The sequence below is a fragment of the Bactrocera dorsalis genome, chromosome 4 (genome assembly GCF_023373825.1).
Source record: "Bactrocera dorsalis isolate Fly_Bdor chromosome 4, ASM2337382v1, whole genome shotgun sequence".
NCBI lineage: Eukaryota > Metazoa > Arthropoda > Insecta > Diptera > Tephritidae > Bactrocera > Bactrocera dorsalis.
The window spans coordinates 68,717,667-68,738,705 of NC_064306.1; the positions used below are offsets into that span (position 1 = coordinate 68,717,667).

The 21,039-nt window shown below is 33.1% G+C and overlaps 1 protein-coding gene across 2 annotated transcripts; it reads left to right on the forward strand.

Moving 5' to 3' along the window:
* Positions 1-1,300: 1,300 nt before the first annotated feature.
* LOC105224911 (rho-associated protein kinase 1) lies at positions 1,301-15,312 on the forward strand (the record flags this gene model as incomplete). 2 transcript variants are annotated; one of them, XM_049454120.1, is given in 11 exon segments in its annotated part: positions 1,301-1,446; positions 1,525-2,550; positions 2,608-3,527; positions 3,590-4,514; positions 4,589-4,743; positions 4,862-4,987; positions 5,065-5,228; positions 5,294-5,478; positions 5,550-5,655; positions 7,120-7,353; positions 13,802-15,312. In XM_049454120.1, coding segments are annotated over 11 exon segments (4,135 nt in total), but the record flags the coding sequence as incomplete, so codon positions are not given.
* Between the last annotated feature and the right edge of the window lie 5,727 nt (positions 15,313-21,039).

Consider the following 21,039-nt stretch of genomic DNA (forward strand, 5'->3'; position numbering starts at 1 on the left):
ACCATAAAATTTAATGCTTCCTCCAGTGTGCTATTTCATGTTCGATAAAATGATTCATTGTTTGGATTATTATATAGATGGCGGCGACCCCCGTTCTCGTTATTATCACTAAACTCTTCCGGCTTTCTTTACTTTTCATTTCGTTTCGTCGAGTTGCCGGTAACTGTTGCTCATTCGTTCACAAAGTTACTCGTTCATTGCTTTGCCTGCTGTTGGACTGTGTTTACAATTGTTTTTTTGTTTTTATTTATTTTTTATCATTATTTTTTATTTTTGTCAATATTTATTTATTTACAGCATTTGTGGTATACAGTTTCGCAATGCTTTCTTATGACTAATTGACTTTATGGCTAATGGGCGGTTATGCAGGCACTTTATTATATTATACATAGGTGCTCCCTAACGCGTTAAATACATATTTAAATTTTGGTAATATTACAAAGGAAACTGAATTCAAAAATAATAAAATATCAAATTTTTTTTTTAATTTTTAATTTCAACTACCGGACTGAAAAATAAAAAGGAAAAATTTTTATCCTATTGAAATATTTAATTTTGAATGCAAAACTTTTGATGATTAAGGTGACAAGCTGAGTCCATTTAGTCATGACCGTCTGTCTATATATACGGGAACTATTTCGATTTGAAGTGTTGATTTCTTCTCAAGAGGCTCTTCATTTGTCGGAATTGCCAATATCCCACCACTATAACATATATCTGTCATACAAACTGATCGATTCAAATCGAGTTATTTGCATATTTATTGGGAAGGGTATTATAGCTTCGGTGCAAACGAAGTTAATGTTTTTTTCTTGTTTTACTTTTGAAGTTGCTACACCACGTACTTAGGTTACTGGAGGTTTGCCGACTTTGTTTATTATTGTTCTTGTATTTTCTAGTTAACAAGGGATTCTTCTGGCTTAGGTAATGACTAGTAGATAAACATTATTTTTTCTTCAAATTTATTTTTTCGGTTTACCAACAAACTTTGTACTTTTCTTTCAACAAATTGAACGTAAATCCCATAAGTTCCTTAATTCATGTGAATTTTTGGTTTTTCATAAATATTTGAAGAACTGCTGAAATATTGTTTACAAGGCAAGAAATTGCAAATTATGTTGTTGTGATAAGAAAAAAAATAAGAAAAGGGAATTCTTCGCAATATTTTGCAGTAAATTTAAACGGATGTTGAATTAATACATATTTACATACATACATATATACAAAGAAATATGTTATTGCTCAACTCAGCTGAATTTTTTCATTAATAATTTCCAATTTTTATCTACTTTTGCTCCAGCGCCCAGGCATTGGAGCGTGAGATGCGTGATCCACACAGTATTTGCAACATCGACTGCCTACTGGATACAGTGAATGCGTTGGTTAACGATTGTGATCATGAATCATTGAAGCGTCTAAAGAATATCGAGCAATATGCCACCAAATGTAAGTCAACACAACAACAATTGCATTGTATGTAGGCGCAGAGTTGTAAATGTTTCTTTTTCTGTTTTTCTATTGCAGATAAGCCGATGTCAAAGCAGATTTGCCAGCTGCGTATGAATGTCGAAGACTTTGATTTTATCAAACTGATCGGCGCCGGCGCCTTTGGCGAAGTGCAACTGGTGCGACATAAATCCTCGCGGCAAGTGTACGCCATGAAACGGTTATCCAAATTCGAAATGATGAAGCGTCCCGACTCCGCCTTCTTCTGGGAGGAGCGCCACATTATGGCACACGCAAATTCAGACTGGATCGTGCAGCTACATTTCGCCTTTCAGGATGCCAAATATTTGTACATGGTCATGGATTACATGCCGGGCGGCGATATTGTCTCGCTGATGTCAATGTATGAGATACCGGAGAAGTGGGCCATCTTCTATACAATGGAGGTTGTGCTCGCACTGGACACCATACATAATATGGGTTTTGTGCATCGTGACGTGAAACCGGATAATATGCTGCTCGATCATCATGGCCACTTGAAGTTGGCCGATTTCGGCACATGTATGCGCATGGGTCCCAATGGCTTGGTGGTGTCGAGCAATGCCGTCGGCACGCCGGATTACATCAGTCCTGAGGTGTTGCAATCACAGGGTGTGGATAATGAGTATGGACGCGAATGCGATTGGTGGTCGGTTGGTATTTTCCTGTACGAAATGCTTGTGGGTGATACACCATTTTACGCGGATTCGCTTGTGGGCACGTACGGTAAAATTATGGATCACAAGAATTCGTTAAGCTTTCCCGCTGAGGTGGAGATAAGTGAGAGCGCCAAATCGTTGATGCGTGCGTTTCTCACCGATCGCACACAGCGTTTGGGTCGGCATGGCATCGATGAAATCAAGGCGCATCCGTTCTTCGAAAACGACACCTGGACGTTTGACAACATACGCGATAGCGTGCCACCAGTAGTGCCCGAGTTGTCCTCTGATGATGATACGCGCAACTTCGAGGATATCGAACGCGATGAGTCGCCGGAGGAAGTGTTTCCCATACCGAAATCGTTCGATGGCAATCACCTGCCCTTCATTGGTTTCACGTATACCGGTGAGTAGTGGTGGCAACACTTTTAAATCTAACGCTTAATTTTTTTCTACTCTGCAGGCGATTACCAGCTACTCTCCAATGACACTGTCGACGCCGAGGCAAAGGAGTCGGCGAATGCGATCGCCAACCACAGTCACCGGCATCGTCCTTCCAATTCAAATGAAATCAAACGTCTCGAGGCACTGCTCGAACGCGAGCGCAATCATTCCGAAACGCTGGAGAAGCAAGACAAAGCGCTGCGTCAACAAATCGAACTAATTAGTAAGCGCGAAGCTGAACTGCAGCGCATCGCCTCGGAGTATGAAAAAGACCTGGCGTTGCGGCAGCATAACTACAAAGTGGCCTTGCAGAAAGTCGAGCAGGAGATAGATCAACGTAAAAAGACTGAGGCACTGCTCGCCGAGGCGCAGCGCAATCTCGACAACGAGCAGAAGATACGCACACGCGAGATGAACAATAATCTACATCACAATGAGAAGATCGTCACGCTGGAAAAACAGCTAAAGGAAATGGAGGAGAATTTCAAAAACGAGAATGAGCACGTGCAAAAGCTCAAGAAGCAGGTGGCCGAATTGGGTTTAACACAGCAAGAGTTGGAGGGCAAATTGGCGCAATTGCAGGCATTGATTGCCACCTTACAATCTCAAAAGGATGCGCTGCAGCAAGAAGTGGCCGAAACGCAAGCGCAGCTGGCACAAGAGAAGAATGGGCGCTCGCAGCTGAAAGAACAGGTCAAGGAGTCTGAGAATAAACTGCAAACTATGGCGAATGACTTGGAACGCGTGACGCAGCGCGAGCAGCAAGCGCACGAAGACAATCGCGTACTAACCGAAAAGATCTCTGATCTGGAGAAGGCGAATGCTAGTCTGGACTTTGAGCTCAAGGCGTTGCAGAGTCGTTATCAGCAGGAAGTGAAAGCGCACCAAGAGACCGAGAAGTCGCGCATGCTTAGCCGCGAAGAGGCGAATCTACAGGAGGTGCGTTTTACATACTTCGTGTTAAAAGTAAAATTTTATATATCGATTTTCTATTTTGCCAGGTAAAAGCGCTACAGACCAAGCTCAACGAGGAGAAGTCAGCGCGCATTAAGGCCGACCAAAACTCACAAGAGAAGGAACGCCAGTTAAGCATGCTGTCGGTGGACTATCGTCAAATACAGCAACGCTTGCAAAAGTTAGAGGGTGAATGCCGCCAAGAAACCGAGAAAGTAATGGCGCTGCAGTCGCAGATCGAACAGGAGCACTGCAAAAAGAACACACTGCTCTCCGAGCTGAGTTTGCAGAGCTCCGAAGTTGCGCATCTGAAATCGCGCGAAAACCAACTGCAGAAGGAGGTCAGCTCGTTGCGGGAGGCGAAGCGTAAATTCGAAGAAGAAATTTTGCAAATCAAAAACACATTGAACAAGGAAATTCTCTTGAAGCGCGAATATCAGGATCAACTGGAAGCCGAACAGTATTTCTCACGCCTCTACAAAACACAAGCGAACGAACATCGCGAAGAGATATCGGAGCGCTGTCGTGAAATACAGGATCTGAAAGAGGAACGCACATCCCTCAAACACCAAGTACAAGTGGCTGTGGCGCGTGCGGACTCTGAAGCGTTGGCGCGCTCCATAGCTGAGGAGACCGTGGCCGATCTGGAGAAGGAAAAGACAATCAAGGAGTTCGAATTGAAGGACTTCATGACCAAATATCGCAATGAATTGGCAGCGAAGGAGGCGGCTCTTACGACAGCTAAGGAAACCGAAACCGAGTATGTCAAGAAATTGAACCAGAGTAATGCGGAAACCGACGAACTCTTGCAACAGCAAAAGAAACTGCAAGATGAAATGTCGCAACTGCGCGCCACCAAGGGCGAAGAGCTGGCCAAGCTGAAGGAGAAACTGCAAACCGAAATGCTACTGAAGCAGGTGGCTGTCAACAAACTGACAGAGGTGATGAATCGGCGCGACACGGACTTGCAAAGTGAGTCGGTCTTCAGGCTAATTGACGCACACAAAAATGTCAAAAAATATTTATTATTTTTATAAATCTTGCAGAGCAAAAAGGCAAAGCGCGTTCATCCGCCGAGTTGCGTAAGAAGGAGAAGGAAATGCGTCGGCTGCAACAAGAGCTCTCGCAAGAGCGCGAGAAATACAACCAGTTGTCGCAAAAACTGCAAGACGTGCAAAGCCAGATCATCGAAGACAGTCATGTGAGCCCCCTTTTTTATTTATTATTCTAACTTTGTGAAATAAGTTTTTATCGCTGCTTCAAGCATATTTTATCACTTTTCATACGAAAGTCAATCATACAAAATATCTTCCTTGCAGATCAAGCAAAAGCTACAAATGGAAATCGACTGCAAAGCCACGGAAATCGAGCAGCTGCAGTCGAAGCTCAATGAAACCGCCTCACTGTCTTCAGCCGACAATGATCCCGAGGACACCCAAGTGCTTGTGAGTTTAATTCAATCTTCTTTTCTAGTTTCTCTATTGCGTATTTTCAATAAATATTTATATTTTCTATATGTTAGGACTCGGTGTTCGAGGGCTGGTTAAGTGTGCCAAATAAACAGAATATACGCCGTCACGGCTGGAAGCGGCAATATGTGATTGTGTCATCGCGCAAAATCATCTTTTACAATACCGAAATCGACAAGCAGAATACAATCGATCCTGTGCTTATATTAGACTTAAGGTGAGTGCGTTCAAACTCGTTCTCAACCAAAAAAATAATATTTTATTTGCTTTTGACATTTGCAGCAAAGTATTCCACGTGCGTTCTGTGACGCAAGGTGATGTGATACGCGCCGATGCCAAAGAGATACCACGCATTTTCCAGCTACTCTACGCCGGCGAGGGCGAAGCGCGGCGTCCAGATGAACAAAATCAATTGGACATCAGTCAGTTGTTGGCGGACGAACGGCCCAGCACCATTATGTATAAAGGTGTGTTTAATCTCATATGAATTATGACTTCTTTTTTTTATATACATTTACACTGTTTCTCGCTTTTTTAGGTCACGAATTCGTGCACATAACGTATCATATGCCAACGGCCTGCGAGGTCTGTACAAAACCACTGTGGCACATGTTCAAGCCACCAGCGGCGTATGAATGTAAACGGTAAGTGTATATTTGGGAAACCAAGGAGCCTTTAACCTTTTAGTTTTTATCAGTTTTTATTCAATTTGTTGACATTGAATTAAAAAAGAATTAATTATTTTGACGCAAGTAATACTGGAAATCAGGTTTTTTTATTCTTCAAGCTGATGTGGGGTCCAGAATTGATCTATCACAAAGATTTCTAAAAATTTAACTACAATTGAACTTCCGTTACTTTATATAGCATACCTTTAGGCGCCCCAATATGTTTTAGTATTAAATTTTTAAGGATTTTAGGATATAAAAGGATAAAAAAGGTGGTCAGCATAACAGACGGATTCACCTAAAATCAAAACATAAAATATCATTCGTTAGTAGTTGAGTTCAGGTCGTGATTTATCGAAGGATTTTGAAAAAAAAAAATAATTTTTGCAAAGTTGCAATAAAACATGATTTTTAGGTATTATTTTTAACACAAATTGCCTTGAAAAAAATTGTTATAATTGAATAACAAAATCCTTCGATCAATCCCGAGAAGTAAGAGATTTCAATAAGATCTCTTCACTAGTTTCTGAGGCAGTCGGGTCCACATAATCAGAACGGATCGGGATTTTTATTCGGCCAAGGACTGTCAACGTGGCATAATTCTGCCGCTACAACAACAACAACAACAAATAGTTTCTGAGCCATTGTACCATCGACTTTGAAAATGATGTTTCCAGAAAACCGCGATCACAGATTGAAGAACCTGACTGGTCTAGCCTGTCCGGCCGTTCTCCCAAAGGCGCTATCTCAGACAATTTGAGGAAATATTGAAGAAATATACTTTCAAATGTCCTTCGAAGCAAAATCGCTTTTCTGGAAAATCTATAGTTAGCTTCTAAGGCCAACTGACGATATGTGGCCTCTTACAAAACATATAATGTGCACTTAATGGCGATCACGGAAAGTTCTTTAAGACTTATACTAACTGTCTTCTCCTAAATCATATTTTGGTAGTACTAATCACCTTCTATAATCTTAAATTCCTACTTATGAAGTCATAACCCTGACGTAGTAAGCTTGTTCGCCATGTAACTTGTCTTCAGATCACGTTTCACACTCCTTTGCATATCCACACAACTGTGCTCGTCCGACATATCTTTTCTTTTCGATGAAACAAATCATTTCTTAAATAACTTCCACTCCTTACCTCTAAGTAACCACTGCTGAACGCTATAAGAACAACAAAAACGATTTACGACTTCACCATAACCAATTTTTTTTGTTCTTGTTTTCGAAACCAGTGTCAAAATATATATTAGGTTAGGTTAATCTGGTAGGCCAATAAGCCACGCATAGAGCAGTTTGGTGCTTTGCGATGCCAAATGGAGTTCACTTGTCAAGTACAAGAGGAGTAGTCATCGTTTAGGATGCCTGCGGCCTTGTCGTCAAAATATATATTATTACACTATTTATTTATTTAAAAAATATTTTCCATTCCAGTTGCCGCAATAAAATCCACAAGGAGCATGTAGACAATAACGATCTGCTGGTGCCGTGCAAGCTGCATCACGATCCGCATACTGCCAAAGAAATGCTGCTGCTGGCCGGCACGCCCGACGAGCAGCATCTGTGGGTGACACGCCTCTCCAAGCGCATACAGAAGTTCGGCTACAAAGCCAACTCGTCATCGAACAATAACAGCGGCGGCGGCGATGGCAGCAAAATATCGCCAAGGTGAGTACGCAGACATACCTTATGCCATTTAATTAATTACATTAACTTGTACATTTATACATATGTACATACATATACATATGTTTATATACATATAGATTTCTTTCAACTTTCATGCTTTGAACTTACAGCTTAGTGTTAACTACTGACTTACTTAGTCTTACATACATATATACATATTATTTATTGTACTTGTACTCACACGAAAAATATTAATTCTAAAATCATCTTTTTTACATTTCTTTTTCTACTTTTATTTGCCTGTGTGTGTTGCTTAACGTGACTGAATGATTGGCAAACCATTTTGGTAAATACAAACTATTACAATAACACGTGACACCCGCAAACCTGTAACCCGTATATCCTACCAAAAATCAAACAAAAACAAAATCGACAACAAACTAAATTTCTCCCGAAAATATATGTATGACAAATCGCAACAATTGTAACCATCATATGTACGCTATGCTATCAACAACCACCAACATAACGCCATCATGCCATCATACTGCTACTCTCATACCACCCGCATACATACATACGCCAATGGCGCTCATATTTGATCCCCAACCATTGTCGCATTGTGCCTCATCTCGCCACTTGCCTGTTCGCCTGCCGCGCCGCAGCCAATCGACGCGCTCCGCTTACAAGCCATACGCAGTTAACGTACAAAGATCAGCCACGCTGCCAGCCAATTCTTCATTGAAGCAGTGATCCGCTAAAGCAATCAAATATTTTATAGAAGACAAATATGTAGACATATATATAGTATATAGTGGTAGTAGATGAGCGAATGACGTTGTGTGAAATGCTGCATGTGCGTAGACTGTGTGTACGTGGAGGAAAAACAACAAATAATATTAAACAAAAACAATGTAGAAGCATATTTGCTGCATATCTAAACTTCTATACGAATTTATATACTTGTATATTAGTTTTCACTACTTTAAACACACACATACACACCCACACGCACACGCAGTTCTAAGCGCGCATTTGCCGTTACATACATACATACTTTCACTTAGCATATGCTCTTATGCGTTTACATTTTATGAAAATGCATACTGTACATACATACATACATATAACTGTAGAATGAAGAAGAAGCAGCAGAAACTAATTTACTTTGCTGGTAAATGTAATAACTTTCCATATCATAATTATTATTATATTAATTATTATGTTTGTTAAAGCTAAAATGTTGAATTGAAACAGAATAATGTTTATATAACTGTCATATCATCTTAGCGCCGCCAATTTACATACATACGCATTACTTCCTGTATCTTAACGCCGTATGAAATGCAAAAGCAAAAGCTAATAAGAGTTTATACATACACACACACATATACATATTAACTTAGCGCGTCGTTATGTAAGTTAAATTTTTATACATTTATTATTATTATTATTTAATATTACGTAAGTAGTGAAATAAGTAATTTGCTTTTGTAGCGTTATAAAATAAAAAAAATATATAAATTTACAGTTGACTTTTTAAAGCGTGTGAAAAAGCATGAAAAGTTAAATCAAAGAAAAATAAATAAAAAATGTGAAAATTTAAAAAAAAAATATTTATATATTAAAAATCCGACATTCTAATAAATAACACCAAGAGATCATTGCCAAACTTTTTGAAACTGAAAACTATACTATAACTAGTGCTAGTTTTAAGCCATGGCCACCACAATCGATGCAAAAACGTGAGAAACTCTTTTGAGCGCCAAATTTGTAAAATGTACATAAAATTTACATAATTATATAACTGTTGTTTTATAAAATTTCAAAATTTTTTTTTATGAAAGCGCTGTTTGGTGTTTAAAATTTTTTTTTTTGTAAATTCCAGCAAACCTAGAATCAGTTTAAAAACATAAAAAATATTGAAAAGAAAGTTTTGGCGATTTCGAATTTTTTTTTAATTTTTTTTTTCATGAAAGCACTGCTTAGTTTTTAAAATATATATATTTTTTTAATTTCAGTATATTTAGAAACTGTTTAAAAATTAAAAAAAAATTAATAGAAATTTTTGGCGCCAAAAGAAAGAAGTCTACGAAAAGATTTAAAACTGTTTTCAATTATATTTAAAAAACTAGAAAGTGTAATTTACGCACCTATTTGTTAGAATTCTTCTGTTACGGGCAGCTTTTTTTATATCACTATTCTTTTTTGGGAGTTTAAAAATTATGAAAAATAATTTAAAGAAATGTATTTTTTGAATAATAATTAAACAATTTTTTAAACTTTAGCGGCAGGTTCTAGAGCTTAAAAATTATTTTTGATTAATCAAATAAGTGTAAATAAAACAAAATGTAAAAGTATTCGAACTTTCAAAAATTCCTAACCTAACAAATTTTTTTCTCGAAACCTGCTAACTCGAACTACAACGTGGTTGGCATACTTTATAAATAACTGGCGAAAATTGCGGTTTGAATTACAAAGAAAAATATTAAAAAAATGCAAATGTTCAGAAAGTGAGTGGTTTGATATTAATTTGCAGCTGCTTTAACCTAAAAACTTCAATTAATTCCAACTACATTCTTATATACGCACATACATACATACCTACCTATATTGATATATAATTTTTTACGCTATATTTTACGTATACGAAACTAGTTTTTCCAACAATAAATTCCAATGCACTTAAACTTAGCTGAAAATACAAAAAATTATAAAATAAAAAAGAATTAAAAAAAAAATAAAATTATATTTTTATTAACAAATTAAAAAGAATTTTGATAAAAAAAAAATTAAATATTAAATTTTTTCTTTTTTAATTTTTAATTTTTTTATTAAATTTTATTAAATTTTTTTTTTATTAAAATTTTTTTAAAATAATTTTTTTTTTTTAATTTTTTAAAATTATTATTTTTTTTTTTTTTAATTTTTAATTTTTAAATTATTTTTTTTTTTTTAATTTTTTAAATTATTTTTTTCTTAATTTTTTAAAATTATTTTTTTAATTAAAGGAAATAAAAAAATTTAAAATAAAAAATTTTAAAACTAAAAAAAAGAAATAAATAAATAAAATTAAACAAAAGGTTAAAAATAAGTGATGTCTTCGCACAGTGAATGTGCTGTTAATTCCATACTAATGTTAAATTTTTATTTAAAAGCAAATATACAAATAAGTATTACATAGACACACACATGCATACTAAGTTGCAGGAGCGTAGTTAGCGTAAGTTGTTAAGCTTTAGTTATATATAACATGTAAATTATTTTATTTTATTTTCGCTTAAATTAAGTTTCGAAATGTGTATTAACAAAGATTAAACTAATAAGTGGCAAAGTCAAAACAAACAAAAAAAAACAAAAAAAATCTAACAAAAACTTAAAAAAGTAAATCTAAAAATGTCTACTATAACGGCAAACTAAAGTGCAGCAAATACACACATACACACACATACATCATTGCGTATACTTAAGCGAAATTTCTTACTCAACAAACAACAAAAGCAATATTGAAATTTACGAAAGAGTCGAAAAATTGCAATGAAAACCAATGAAAATTTATCAAAAAAAAACTTTTTTGTTTACAAAAAAAAAATATTTATTACAAACTCTGAGTTAAATTCAAGCAGCTAAATGAACATTGACTGATTGACAACTAGCAGCTTTCCGTAGCATTACGACCAACAGCAAATCATTTAGCAATTGAAGAGTAAGTGCTTTTGACATTGAAAAAAAATATACATATGTATATGAATGTACATTTTGATATTTTATTGATCAAGAAATCGACCCGCTCTAGTGTAAATATATAAATTTTTTTCGTTTGATAATGATTTCGAAAACATTTTCTTTACTACTTTCTTGTGCGCCAGTGTCAGCACTGACTTACTTCGCCAATTTCACGTTCTTGAATTTTCGAAAAAAAAAAATAAAAAATATTTTTTTTTTATATTCTTTTGTTATTCAAACTTTGCTTTGCTGTTGTGTTGTTTGCTTTGCTTTATCTTCTTTTCTGTTTTCAAATGTACGAATTGTCTTTATTTATATTTTTATTGAAATTTCCGAAACAAAAAACTTAAAATTATTGGTATTTTTTAAGTTTGTAATTCCATATAAACTCGTACTTATGGGTACAAGTTAAATAGATTATTGCAGTTAATTTAAAATTAGACAAACAAAAAACAAATGTAAAGAATAAAAAACAATTTATAAAATATTAAATTTTTAGTTTTATTTTCGCTATATATCTTTGTTAAGTTGACCTTTTTTATATTTATTTTATACCTGTTTGTAATATTTTTAAGCTATTTCATTTAATTTTTAAAGGGTATTCACAAAGTTCTGTGACTATACTAAAGTCAGGGGAGCGTGAGAAGAGAAGGCAATAAAAAAACAAAGCTAAAATAATTAACAGTATAGTCTGAGGATGTTCGAGCATCTTACTTATACTGCAAAATACTAGGGCCGCAGTGATCGGGACTCGAATATTCACTCATGTATTAAAAAAAATCTAAAAATATTTATTAAAAATTTAACCAGAAGTTTATTAGAAGCTAACCTAATAAATGGTGTGTCCACATGGGCACTAGAATGCAAGAAAACAAAATATGTTCCACTTTTGGATTGTAATTTTTTTCTTCTCGGATGCTCAAAGAAGTCCATGAACTGTTTAACGCAAGAAAATAAAATATGTTCCACTTTTGGATCTCAAAGTAGTCCATTAAATGTTTTTAACGCAAGAAAACAAATACGTTCCATTTTTGGATCGTATTTTTTTCTTCACCGATGCTCAAAGAAGTCCATGAACTGTTTAACGCAAGAAAACAAAATATGTTCCACTTTTGGATTGTAATTTTTTTCTTCTCGGATGCTCAAAGAAGTCCAGGAACTGTTTAACGCAAGAAAATAAACACGTTCCACTTTTGGATCGTAAATATTTCTTCTCGCATGATCAAAGAAGTCAATAAACTATTTTTAACGCGAGAAAACAAATACGTTCCACTTTTGGATCGTAAATATTTCTACTCGGATGCTCAAGGAAGTCCATAAACTGTTTTTAACGCAAGTAAACAAATAGGTTCCACTTTTGGATCGTAATTTTCTTTTTTCTGCTCGTGCTTTTTTCCGAACAAAAACAAGTTAAAAATCTGTAAAATTTTCCGGAAATGTTATTTTTTGTCAGTTTTACTACCTACATATATACGAAATATACCTACATATATGTATGTATGTATATAAAATAAAGTAAATATAAAAATGTGCATCCACAGTGTAACGACTACTGTGGATTTATATGCTCATCGCTTACCGGCTACTTATTAATACACTTTGAGAACCCTAATCAACAGAAAAGCCCGAAGAGAGTATTAAACATAGCAAATAAATTTAGAGAGAGTTGGGCAAAACACGACCTAGAATTTTCAATATTTCTTTTTCATATAAAAAATGAAATGTTTTATTAAATGTTTTATCATTCCAAAGATATTTTCCAAGATTTTGTGCAGTCTTCAGTGGACAATATTCAAAACGCGCTCATTAGGACGTCATTAAGGGCACCCCGATGAAAAAATGTGCCTACGCGTTGGAGCAGAAAATATTGTATAGGCTCATCAAAGGGAAAAAGAATAAATTGGGGGCTTTAGTTAAGGCCATAAATTAGGTATTGGTAGAAGGAAAAACAAAAAAGTAAAAGTTGTATTTTTGCAGTACGTTTTTTACAAAAAAAAAATTGTTTGTGAAAATTTTTAGACATTATTATTATTATTATTTTTTTTAATAATTTTTTATTTTTTTAATATTTGTTTAATATTTTTTTATTTGTTTAAAATTTTTTTATTTGTTTAAAATTTTTTTTATTTTTTATTTATATTCTTTTTTTTATTTTTAAGACCAAGTAGCTTAGTTGAAAAAATATAAAATAATTATTCACATATAAATCGGTAATTATGCTCGATTTATTGCTAATTTGTCAAAAGTATAAAATTTTCGTTATCTTACCGTTACATTTCGTCACCTAAAATGCAAAACAACGTAACATCCAAATAAGAGAAATTGAGTTTTTATTGCTTACGAATCACTATATCATATTACATATCTGTAGCACAAAATTTTCAGCTTCCGCTTTTAGATATAACCAATATATAACCAGTTTATAACCAATAAATAACTATTTTATAACCAATATATAACTATTTTATAACCAAAACTCAAATCCTGTTTCTATTTGATTGGTTTCTATTATAACGTTTTTCCTTCGCTTGTCAACTTGTGAAAAGTGATGTTACGTCATTTTGCATTTTAGGTGACGATTTACATTTACTTATTACTTGTAAAAAATAAGCATTGAGCTTTATTTGTACCTCTCATGCAATGCATTGTGAATAACCTTCTTCACCTCTAAATATTTTAAGCTCGATTGCATTTACTCTTCATATTGAAAAATTTCACCAAATTTTACTAATATTTTCTACAATTACTTATATTCTTAAAGTCGATTGAAATGGCAACCGTCAATAACGTCACAACACTCACAACAAACACCACAACGGCACTCCTCACCGCCCACACCGCCACCAAAACCATTGTCACTGCAACGGCAAAAATCACAACCACCAATATTTTACAACAACAACAAATGAAACGAATGCACAAATTGTAATTGAAACTGAAAAAACAAAACAACAACAACAATTGGTGTTGTGCAGCAGCAACTTTGCGGAACAGCAACAACAACAACTAATAAGACTATCAAATAGCCTGCGCAACAGTTTTATAAAACGCTTTCGTACAATCACACGCGGCGACTAGTGTGTGAGTTTTATGAAAAAAATTTAAAAAATATATAATAATGGTAATATATTGACACTAATGTATTGAGTAGCGTAATTCTTTAAGACACACAATTCTTTAAGAAAACAAAAAAAGTAAATTATTGGACTAAGTTTGTGCACATTGCAGCATTTTTCTTTGTACTAACATACTTTAGGACATATTTATATATGTATGTATATTTATTTTTGCTTTAGGTTCTTGCTTGTTTTTAGGTTATGTTGAAGTTGCTCAAGCTTTTGTACTTAATAATTTTAAAAGTGTGTAACAAGCTTTGCCATACGATTTGTTTTAAAGAATGGAATTCAAAATGAAAATTTAAAATGTTAAACTTTAATTTTAATGTTTTTAGTTTAGTAAAGCAATTCAAGTATAGTTGTTAATTAGTTATAAACTATTTTTATATTTAATCAAATTTTATATAGTTTGTCTAGTGAATTATTAGAAATCGTCACTTAAAATGCAAAACAACGTATCATCAAAAAAATCAAAACTATATTTTTTATTGCTTACGATTCGCTACATCAAATTAAATATATATTTTCAGCTTTCGCTGTCAGATATAACACATATAACAAATACATATAACCAATAGATAACCATTATAACAAATATATAACCTATATGCAACCACTTTATAACCAAAACTCAAATTTTCTTTCAATATCAGTGGTTTCTATATATAATTTTTTTCGGCTGTAAACTTATGAAAAGTGATGTTACGTTATTTTGCATTTTAGGTGACGAAATTCTCTTGCTAAAATGTTGGAAAATTTCAAAATATCAAATTAAATATAAAATCGTATAACCAAAAAATCGTGGTTTATTTTGAATTCTATTTATCATAAAAATTTCATATATAAGTATACAAGTAATTATAATGCATATATAACTATATATTTATGCAATTAGTGATATAGACGAGTACATACATTATACATATAATATTTAATATACATTTGAAAAAATTAGAAACAAAAAAATTAAAAAATTATAAAAATCATAAAAAATTGTAGTAATGCAGTTAAAATTACCAGAAAAATCTAAAAATATAAACATAACATATTTACTAATGCAATAACATTCCTAATTAGTTTATAAGCAATAAGTAATGCATTTATAATCAAAGCGCTGAAAGCGCATTAATTCGTAAATCGAAAGCCAACTAAGCAATCAAATTGTAAACGAAAAAAACAAAAAAAAATAATAATAAAAAACAAAATACAACATCAAAAACAGCAACACAATCAAATTGTGAATCAAAAACCAAAAAAATTCAATTTTTTCTCACAAAAATGTATTTTATTTTATGGTTTTGTTGTATTAAATTTTTAGTTATAGGCAAATAGCGTCTTTAAAATATCAGTTCGTGATTTAAAGAAATTTTATTATTAAAAAAAAAAAATCAACTTTATTTTACTTTAAGACGTTACATTGGTTTCATCGATCAAGATCAAAACACGGCATATTTTCGACAAAAAAATTATATTCATTTTATTCATTATTCATGGATTTCATTGATCAAAGATCAAACACGCCATATTTTAAATTTTTTTTCATAAAAAAATTAAATTTTTTCAATAATTCAATAAAAATTTTTTAATAATTTTTTTTTAATTTTTCAATAATTTTCTTTTTCATAACAAAATAAATTCTTTTTTTTATTTTTTTGTTATTCCTAAAATACATATTTTACAAATATTTTGGGAAATTTTCGAACTAAAATATTCACAACTCGGCCATTACGACGCCATTTCCGGAAGTCCCTCGAAAAAAAGATGCCTCCGCGTTGACAGCAGATTTCTTACAAAAGCATAAGAAGTAAAAAAAAAACAAAGCTGCATGTTTTAATTTACACCATAAATAAGACATTGGGCAAAGGAAAAACGAAAAATCTGAAAATTGTATTTTTGGCAGACGCTTTTACAAAAAAATGTATATTTTAATGAAATTTTTTTTTAAACAGTTATAATTGAAGAAAAAAATCTTCGTTCGAGGCTTTGAAAACTAGAACTCGAAGACCTTTGTAAAATTTCAAGGCTGTAGCTCCAAAGCTTTTATTCGGATCAACCCATGAAATCCCTTAAGATTCTTAGTTTTGAGCTTCCCCCACAATATTTGAACTTTTAAGTATGAAACCAAAATCTTTGCATACTTTCAGGTGCTATTTTCAGATATTTATATAATATATAATGACGTCTAACCCATTTTTGTAGTTAGTTACTTCGACTATTTTCCATAGTGAATTTAAGTTTTTCACAATAGAAAAGATATAGTGTTCCACCAGTATAATGCAAGACTCGCCAAAAACTTCTGCAGCGTGAATGGGATGTGCTTTTACATCATCATATGCTCCGGACGTGGCACCTTCGGAATATTACTTGTTCCGGCCTCTGTAAATTTTTTTTAAATAAAATATATTTCACCTCAAAACAACATGTTAAAAACCACTTGGGCCAGTTTTTTTTGCCTGCAAAGATCAAACATTTTATGAGCGTAGAAACCATCTCTTGTCCAATAAATGGCGAAAGCTATTAGATCAAAAGGGAGAATGTAAAATTTCTTAAAATGTTTTACACAATAAAAGATTGGGTTTAAATTGCACAAAAAAAACGAAATTACTTAGTGAACGACGAATTGTGGAAAATAGTTTCGATTTTTGCAAATCTCTAGACTAGAATACCCCATAAAAAGTTATACCAATTTACAACTGACAACTCAACTAAATTGAAAGTGGTGCGTAATAAGAAAATAAGTTGTGTCTGTATGTCAATCTTTTTGCAAACATAGGTTTGTATTATTTTTTTGTCTTAGGCATTAAATATAACTATTTCTTCTGCATTTTTCATTAGTTTAGGCAACGTTTTGACAATCTTTTTTAGGAGCTCTCTTATTTTGGTAATACGCCGACTTTACAGAAATGATACTTATGCATATTATCTTATTTTATTTTATGATTTTCTTATTTTATAACTTCAACTCGCCGCATTTATATGTTTGTATGTATATAATTACATATATCAATGAAAAACCATAAATATCTGGTAGCAAATAATAATTCAGCAGCCGCTGTGAGCATATCACTTCTAACTTATAATAATTAATTACACAAAGGCATACTTAAGTAATGTTACTTTATAGTATTTACAAAACCTTTCTTTGCTTGTGACTTATCTAGTTTATTGTTTATTGATCAATACAAAGTAAGCATGAACTTAAATAATAAAATTGTAAGCGAAACGCCTTGATTAGTTGATAATTTATACAATTCGTAATTAATCATAAATCTACTTAGGAAAACCCACATATATTCTTATACATACATATGTAAGTCTGTCCATATGGACATGTAAGTAATTGTAAGCTTAAAACTTTTGCAATATCGTATTCTTAAATACATAGTGTTTATTACAATCGTTATTTTATATCGTATTATGGTAGTTAGCAGTTAGCGCGGCCGTTTATATAGAATTGTACACAATTAAATTCAAGCGCAATAAATCGCAAGCAATTTTGTAAGAAACTGTTTATTGTTGTTGTTTCTTTCTTTCTTTAACGTTGAAATGAGAAGCGCGAGATTTATGTCAGCTTCTTAAAAAGGTCATAAAATATTCAAAAGTCTAACAAAAAAACTGCTTTGTTATCAAAATTTCACTTCTGGTTAGAAAAGGATCCTCCGAGTTCCGAAGACAACAGTATTTGAGAGACGATTAAAAGGGAACCGCAACAAATAAATTGAAAATGGTAAGTTGAAAAATTTTTGACGGTTGTTTTACTCGCTTGTTTCGACCGCCATAAAAAGTTAAACCAATTTACAACTGAGAACTCAACTAATTTGAAAGTTGTAAGACGTGAGAAAAAAAGTTGTGTCTGTCTGAAGTTTGGGGTTTTTGATTAGAGTTCAAAAACAAATATCAATCATCTGAATTTGTTTTATCGCCTTTAAAAATAGGATCTATACACTTTTGTATGTCTTTGAAGAAATTTTCGAAGCATTTTTCTCACTCAGATTGAGGTGTCTCCAAAACATCCGTCTTGAACACTGTCACTGTCTTTTCAGGTGTCGAAATAGGTTAACCTTTTATTTTATTTTTTACGAACGGAAGTGAAAAGAAGTCATTCGGTGCCAAGTTAGGACTATGCGGAGGATGACTCATCAAATACAGGGTTTGAGGACTCAAAAATACAGTTCTTGCAATCGATGTGGTGATGCATTTTCGTGGTGGACCGTTTTTGGTGGTTGGTTTTCCTGATTTATTGAAAGACAGCCGGCAAATAGATGGTTGTATATCACTCAGAATTTATTGTTCTGCGTTGTTCTAATGGTGTGTTTGTGATTGTCAGTTTCTCTAAAAAAAAGTTTGCGCCAATTTTCTTCAAACTGATTCATGCAACAACTGTTGTTGGACTCGGCTCATCCTGAAAAATGCTTAAAGTCGACTGCTGTTTACTTTCGAGCTCATACATATAACTCTAGGTTGCACCGTTCGATGTGATAGACGTATTTCGATGCACCATTATCGTATTGTTTTAACTTTTATTTCGACCAATCGTCACTAGCCTTTTTTGAGCGATCGACAAATTGTGTGTCGACAAAGTGAAAATAAATTTTCTACATTTAAATGTTCATGCAATATTGTATATCCCTATAATGCCTCGAGTTGTTATTGAAGGAGCTTCATTGCCAACAGTTGAATTTGGTTCATCGATACACTGTTGCTGAGATAATTCACTTCGAAAGTTGTAAAATTAATGACGCCAGAATGTGCGCAATTTAAATCCATTTTTTTGCTGAAGTGAATATTTTTAGTCACTGTAGGCTTGCCAAAATCATATAAAAGGCAGCCCACGTATTTATCACTTCTACAAAAGCGTGGAAAATGTTGCAGAAGTGCTTTGTAGAGTTTACTTTATCAGGATCCTACGTATTTAAGTGGCACAAAGCAATCAATGAAGGTCGTTTCCACCTCTGTTAATGACGTTAACATCGAAAATTAGTTGGCATCAGAGATGATTGGCAGATGATCTCTTAGTGTCGTTTGCTCAATATCAGGTTAGCAACCATCTGCCAATAAAGTTCCGGTTAAAAAAAAAGCTTCTGAGTTCACAAAAGAGATGCTTGATAACATATCTAGAGACCTGCATAAATCAAACTCATAATTACTGGTAACCAGACGTGGGTTTATGAATACGACGAAACTGTGCAAGAATCCAGTGAATGGCGTTAGAAAAATGAGTCGAAACCGAAAAGAAAGAATTTCGCTGAGGCATTAAAGACCATTCTAACCTAGGGTTGTTACAAAGGATTAAGCTTTCGTATGCTTGTATTGGCTCAGAAGCCTATTTTGAAGGGAATAATAAAGATTTTGTATTGAAATAAATGAAAAAGTAGTTTTTGTTTTTCAGTCTGGTTGAAATATGGTCAATTAGTATACTTCAAAACTTTGAAAAGTAAGTAAAATAATTAAATAAAAAACAAATAACCTAAAAAAATAAGCTAAAATAGAAATCAAAAATTGTTTATAATTTCATAATCTTATTACGAGTAAAATTTGCTAAATTTTTCCTTTCAATAAAATGTTTGAATTTATATTTATTTTTTAAGGACAGTGCAGTAAGACACTCATATTTAAATAATGCAACTTCTCACAACCTTAACTCTACATAGTAAATATATTTCTATTATAATCAGGTATTTATGAATGTTGACAATCATTTGCATTGGATGTGTGCAAGTTTACATATAAAACATTTAAATGAGTAGAATCGTATAAAGTCTTACAGAGAAGATAAATATTTACATATTTATCAATCTTACAAACAAACATTCAACTGATAAACAAGCTCTTGCATAAATCTACCATTTACAAGCTTTTCAAGCGATATTTACTGCCATTCTACTGATTAGCGCGATTTTCGCTTTCATTCTACACACACATACATACACATATAAATAACTATAAAGTATGTGAGTGACTATCAGTTGCGGAAGAATTTGAACTATATAACTAGTTCGAGTAAGAGCAGCATAGAACCACAGATACAAGCACATCAGAACCTGCCTAACATGCTCCTGTTTTGTTTTGTCACTTTGTCAAAGCGGCAGCAACAAACTAATGGATCAAAAGAATCATGTGACTACCAGGTTATGTGTTAAAATAGGGCAAATGACGCAAGAGGTGTTTGAATAAAAATAAATAAATATATAAATAGTAGGCACTAACACAATCTGTACGAATACACCTTATTGGTTGATGGAGAAAATATCGCAAAGAAATTGTCTTATATTAGATACTTTAATTTCAATACGAACATCACATATTGGCTAAAATATTGGGTAGTCGAAAAAGTCTTTTCGTATTTTGTCAATAGATATCGTTGCAGTCATATATTTGCTACCGATCAAATTGTGTCATCCCATATAGTGTTGCAAGAATGTCACGCCAGACGATTCCGTACCAGTTCGTGTAGTTCGAAATTTAGATTTACACTGATGAAAGTGTAGCCGAAAAATGGCAAAAAGTGGTCGACCAAGTTGGCACATATTTATTATTGATATATTATATATTAAATTAAACAAAAAGCAGCAAAAAAAAAAAAACAATTTTAATGAGCCATCTTAAAAATGAAGAATATTTCAACTGATCGACGTGAAAGACTTCTATTATTGTTTCATGGCGAGACAATGGTCTGATTGCTCTCATCTGCAAAGCTAATATTCTAAGAATACTGAAGTATGCACTCATAAAATTCTGCAGCAATAACGATGTGTTTAAGTCTAAATAATAGCTCAATAGCCGGTAGTTTAAATATTTATGAATACGTCTTACTTACTATAGAAGCCCTAGAATTTAAGGAATCCATGACCATTACTAAATATGAATTCGCTAGACTGACATA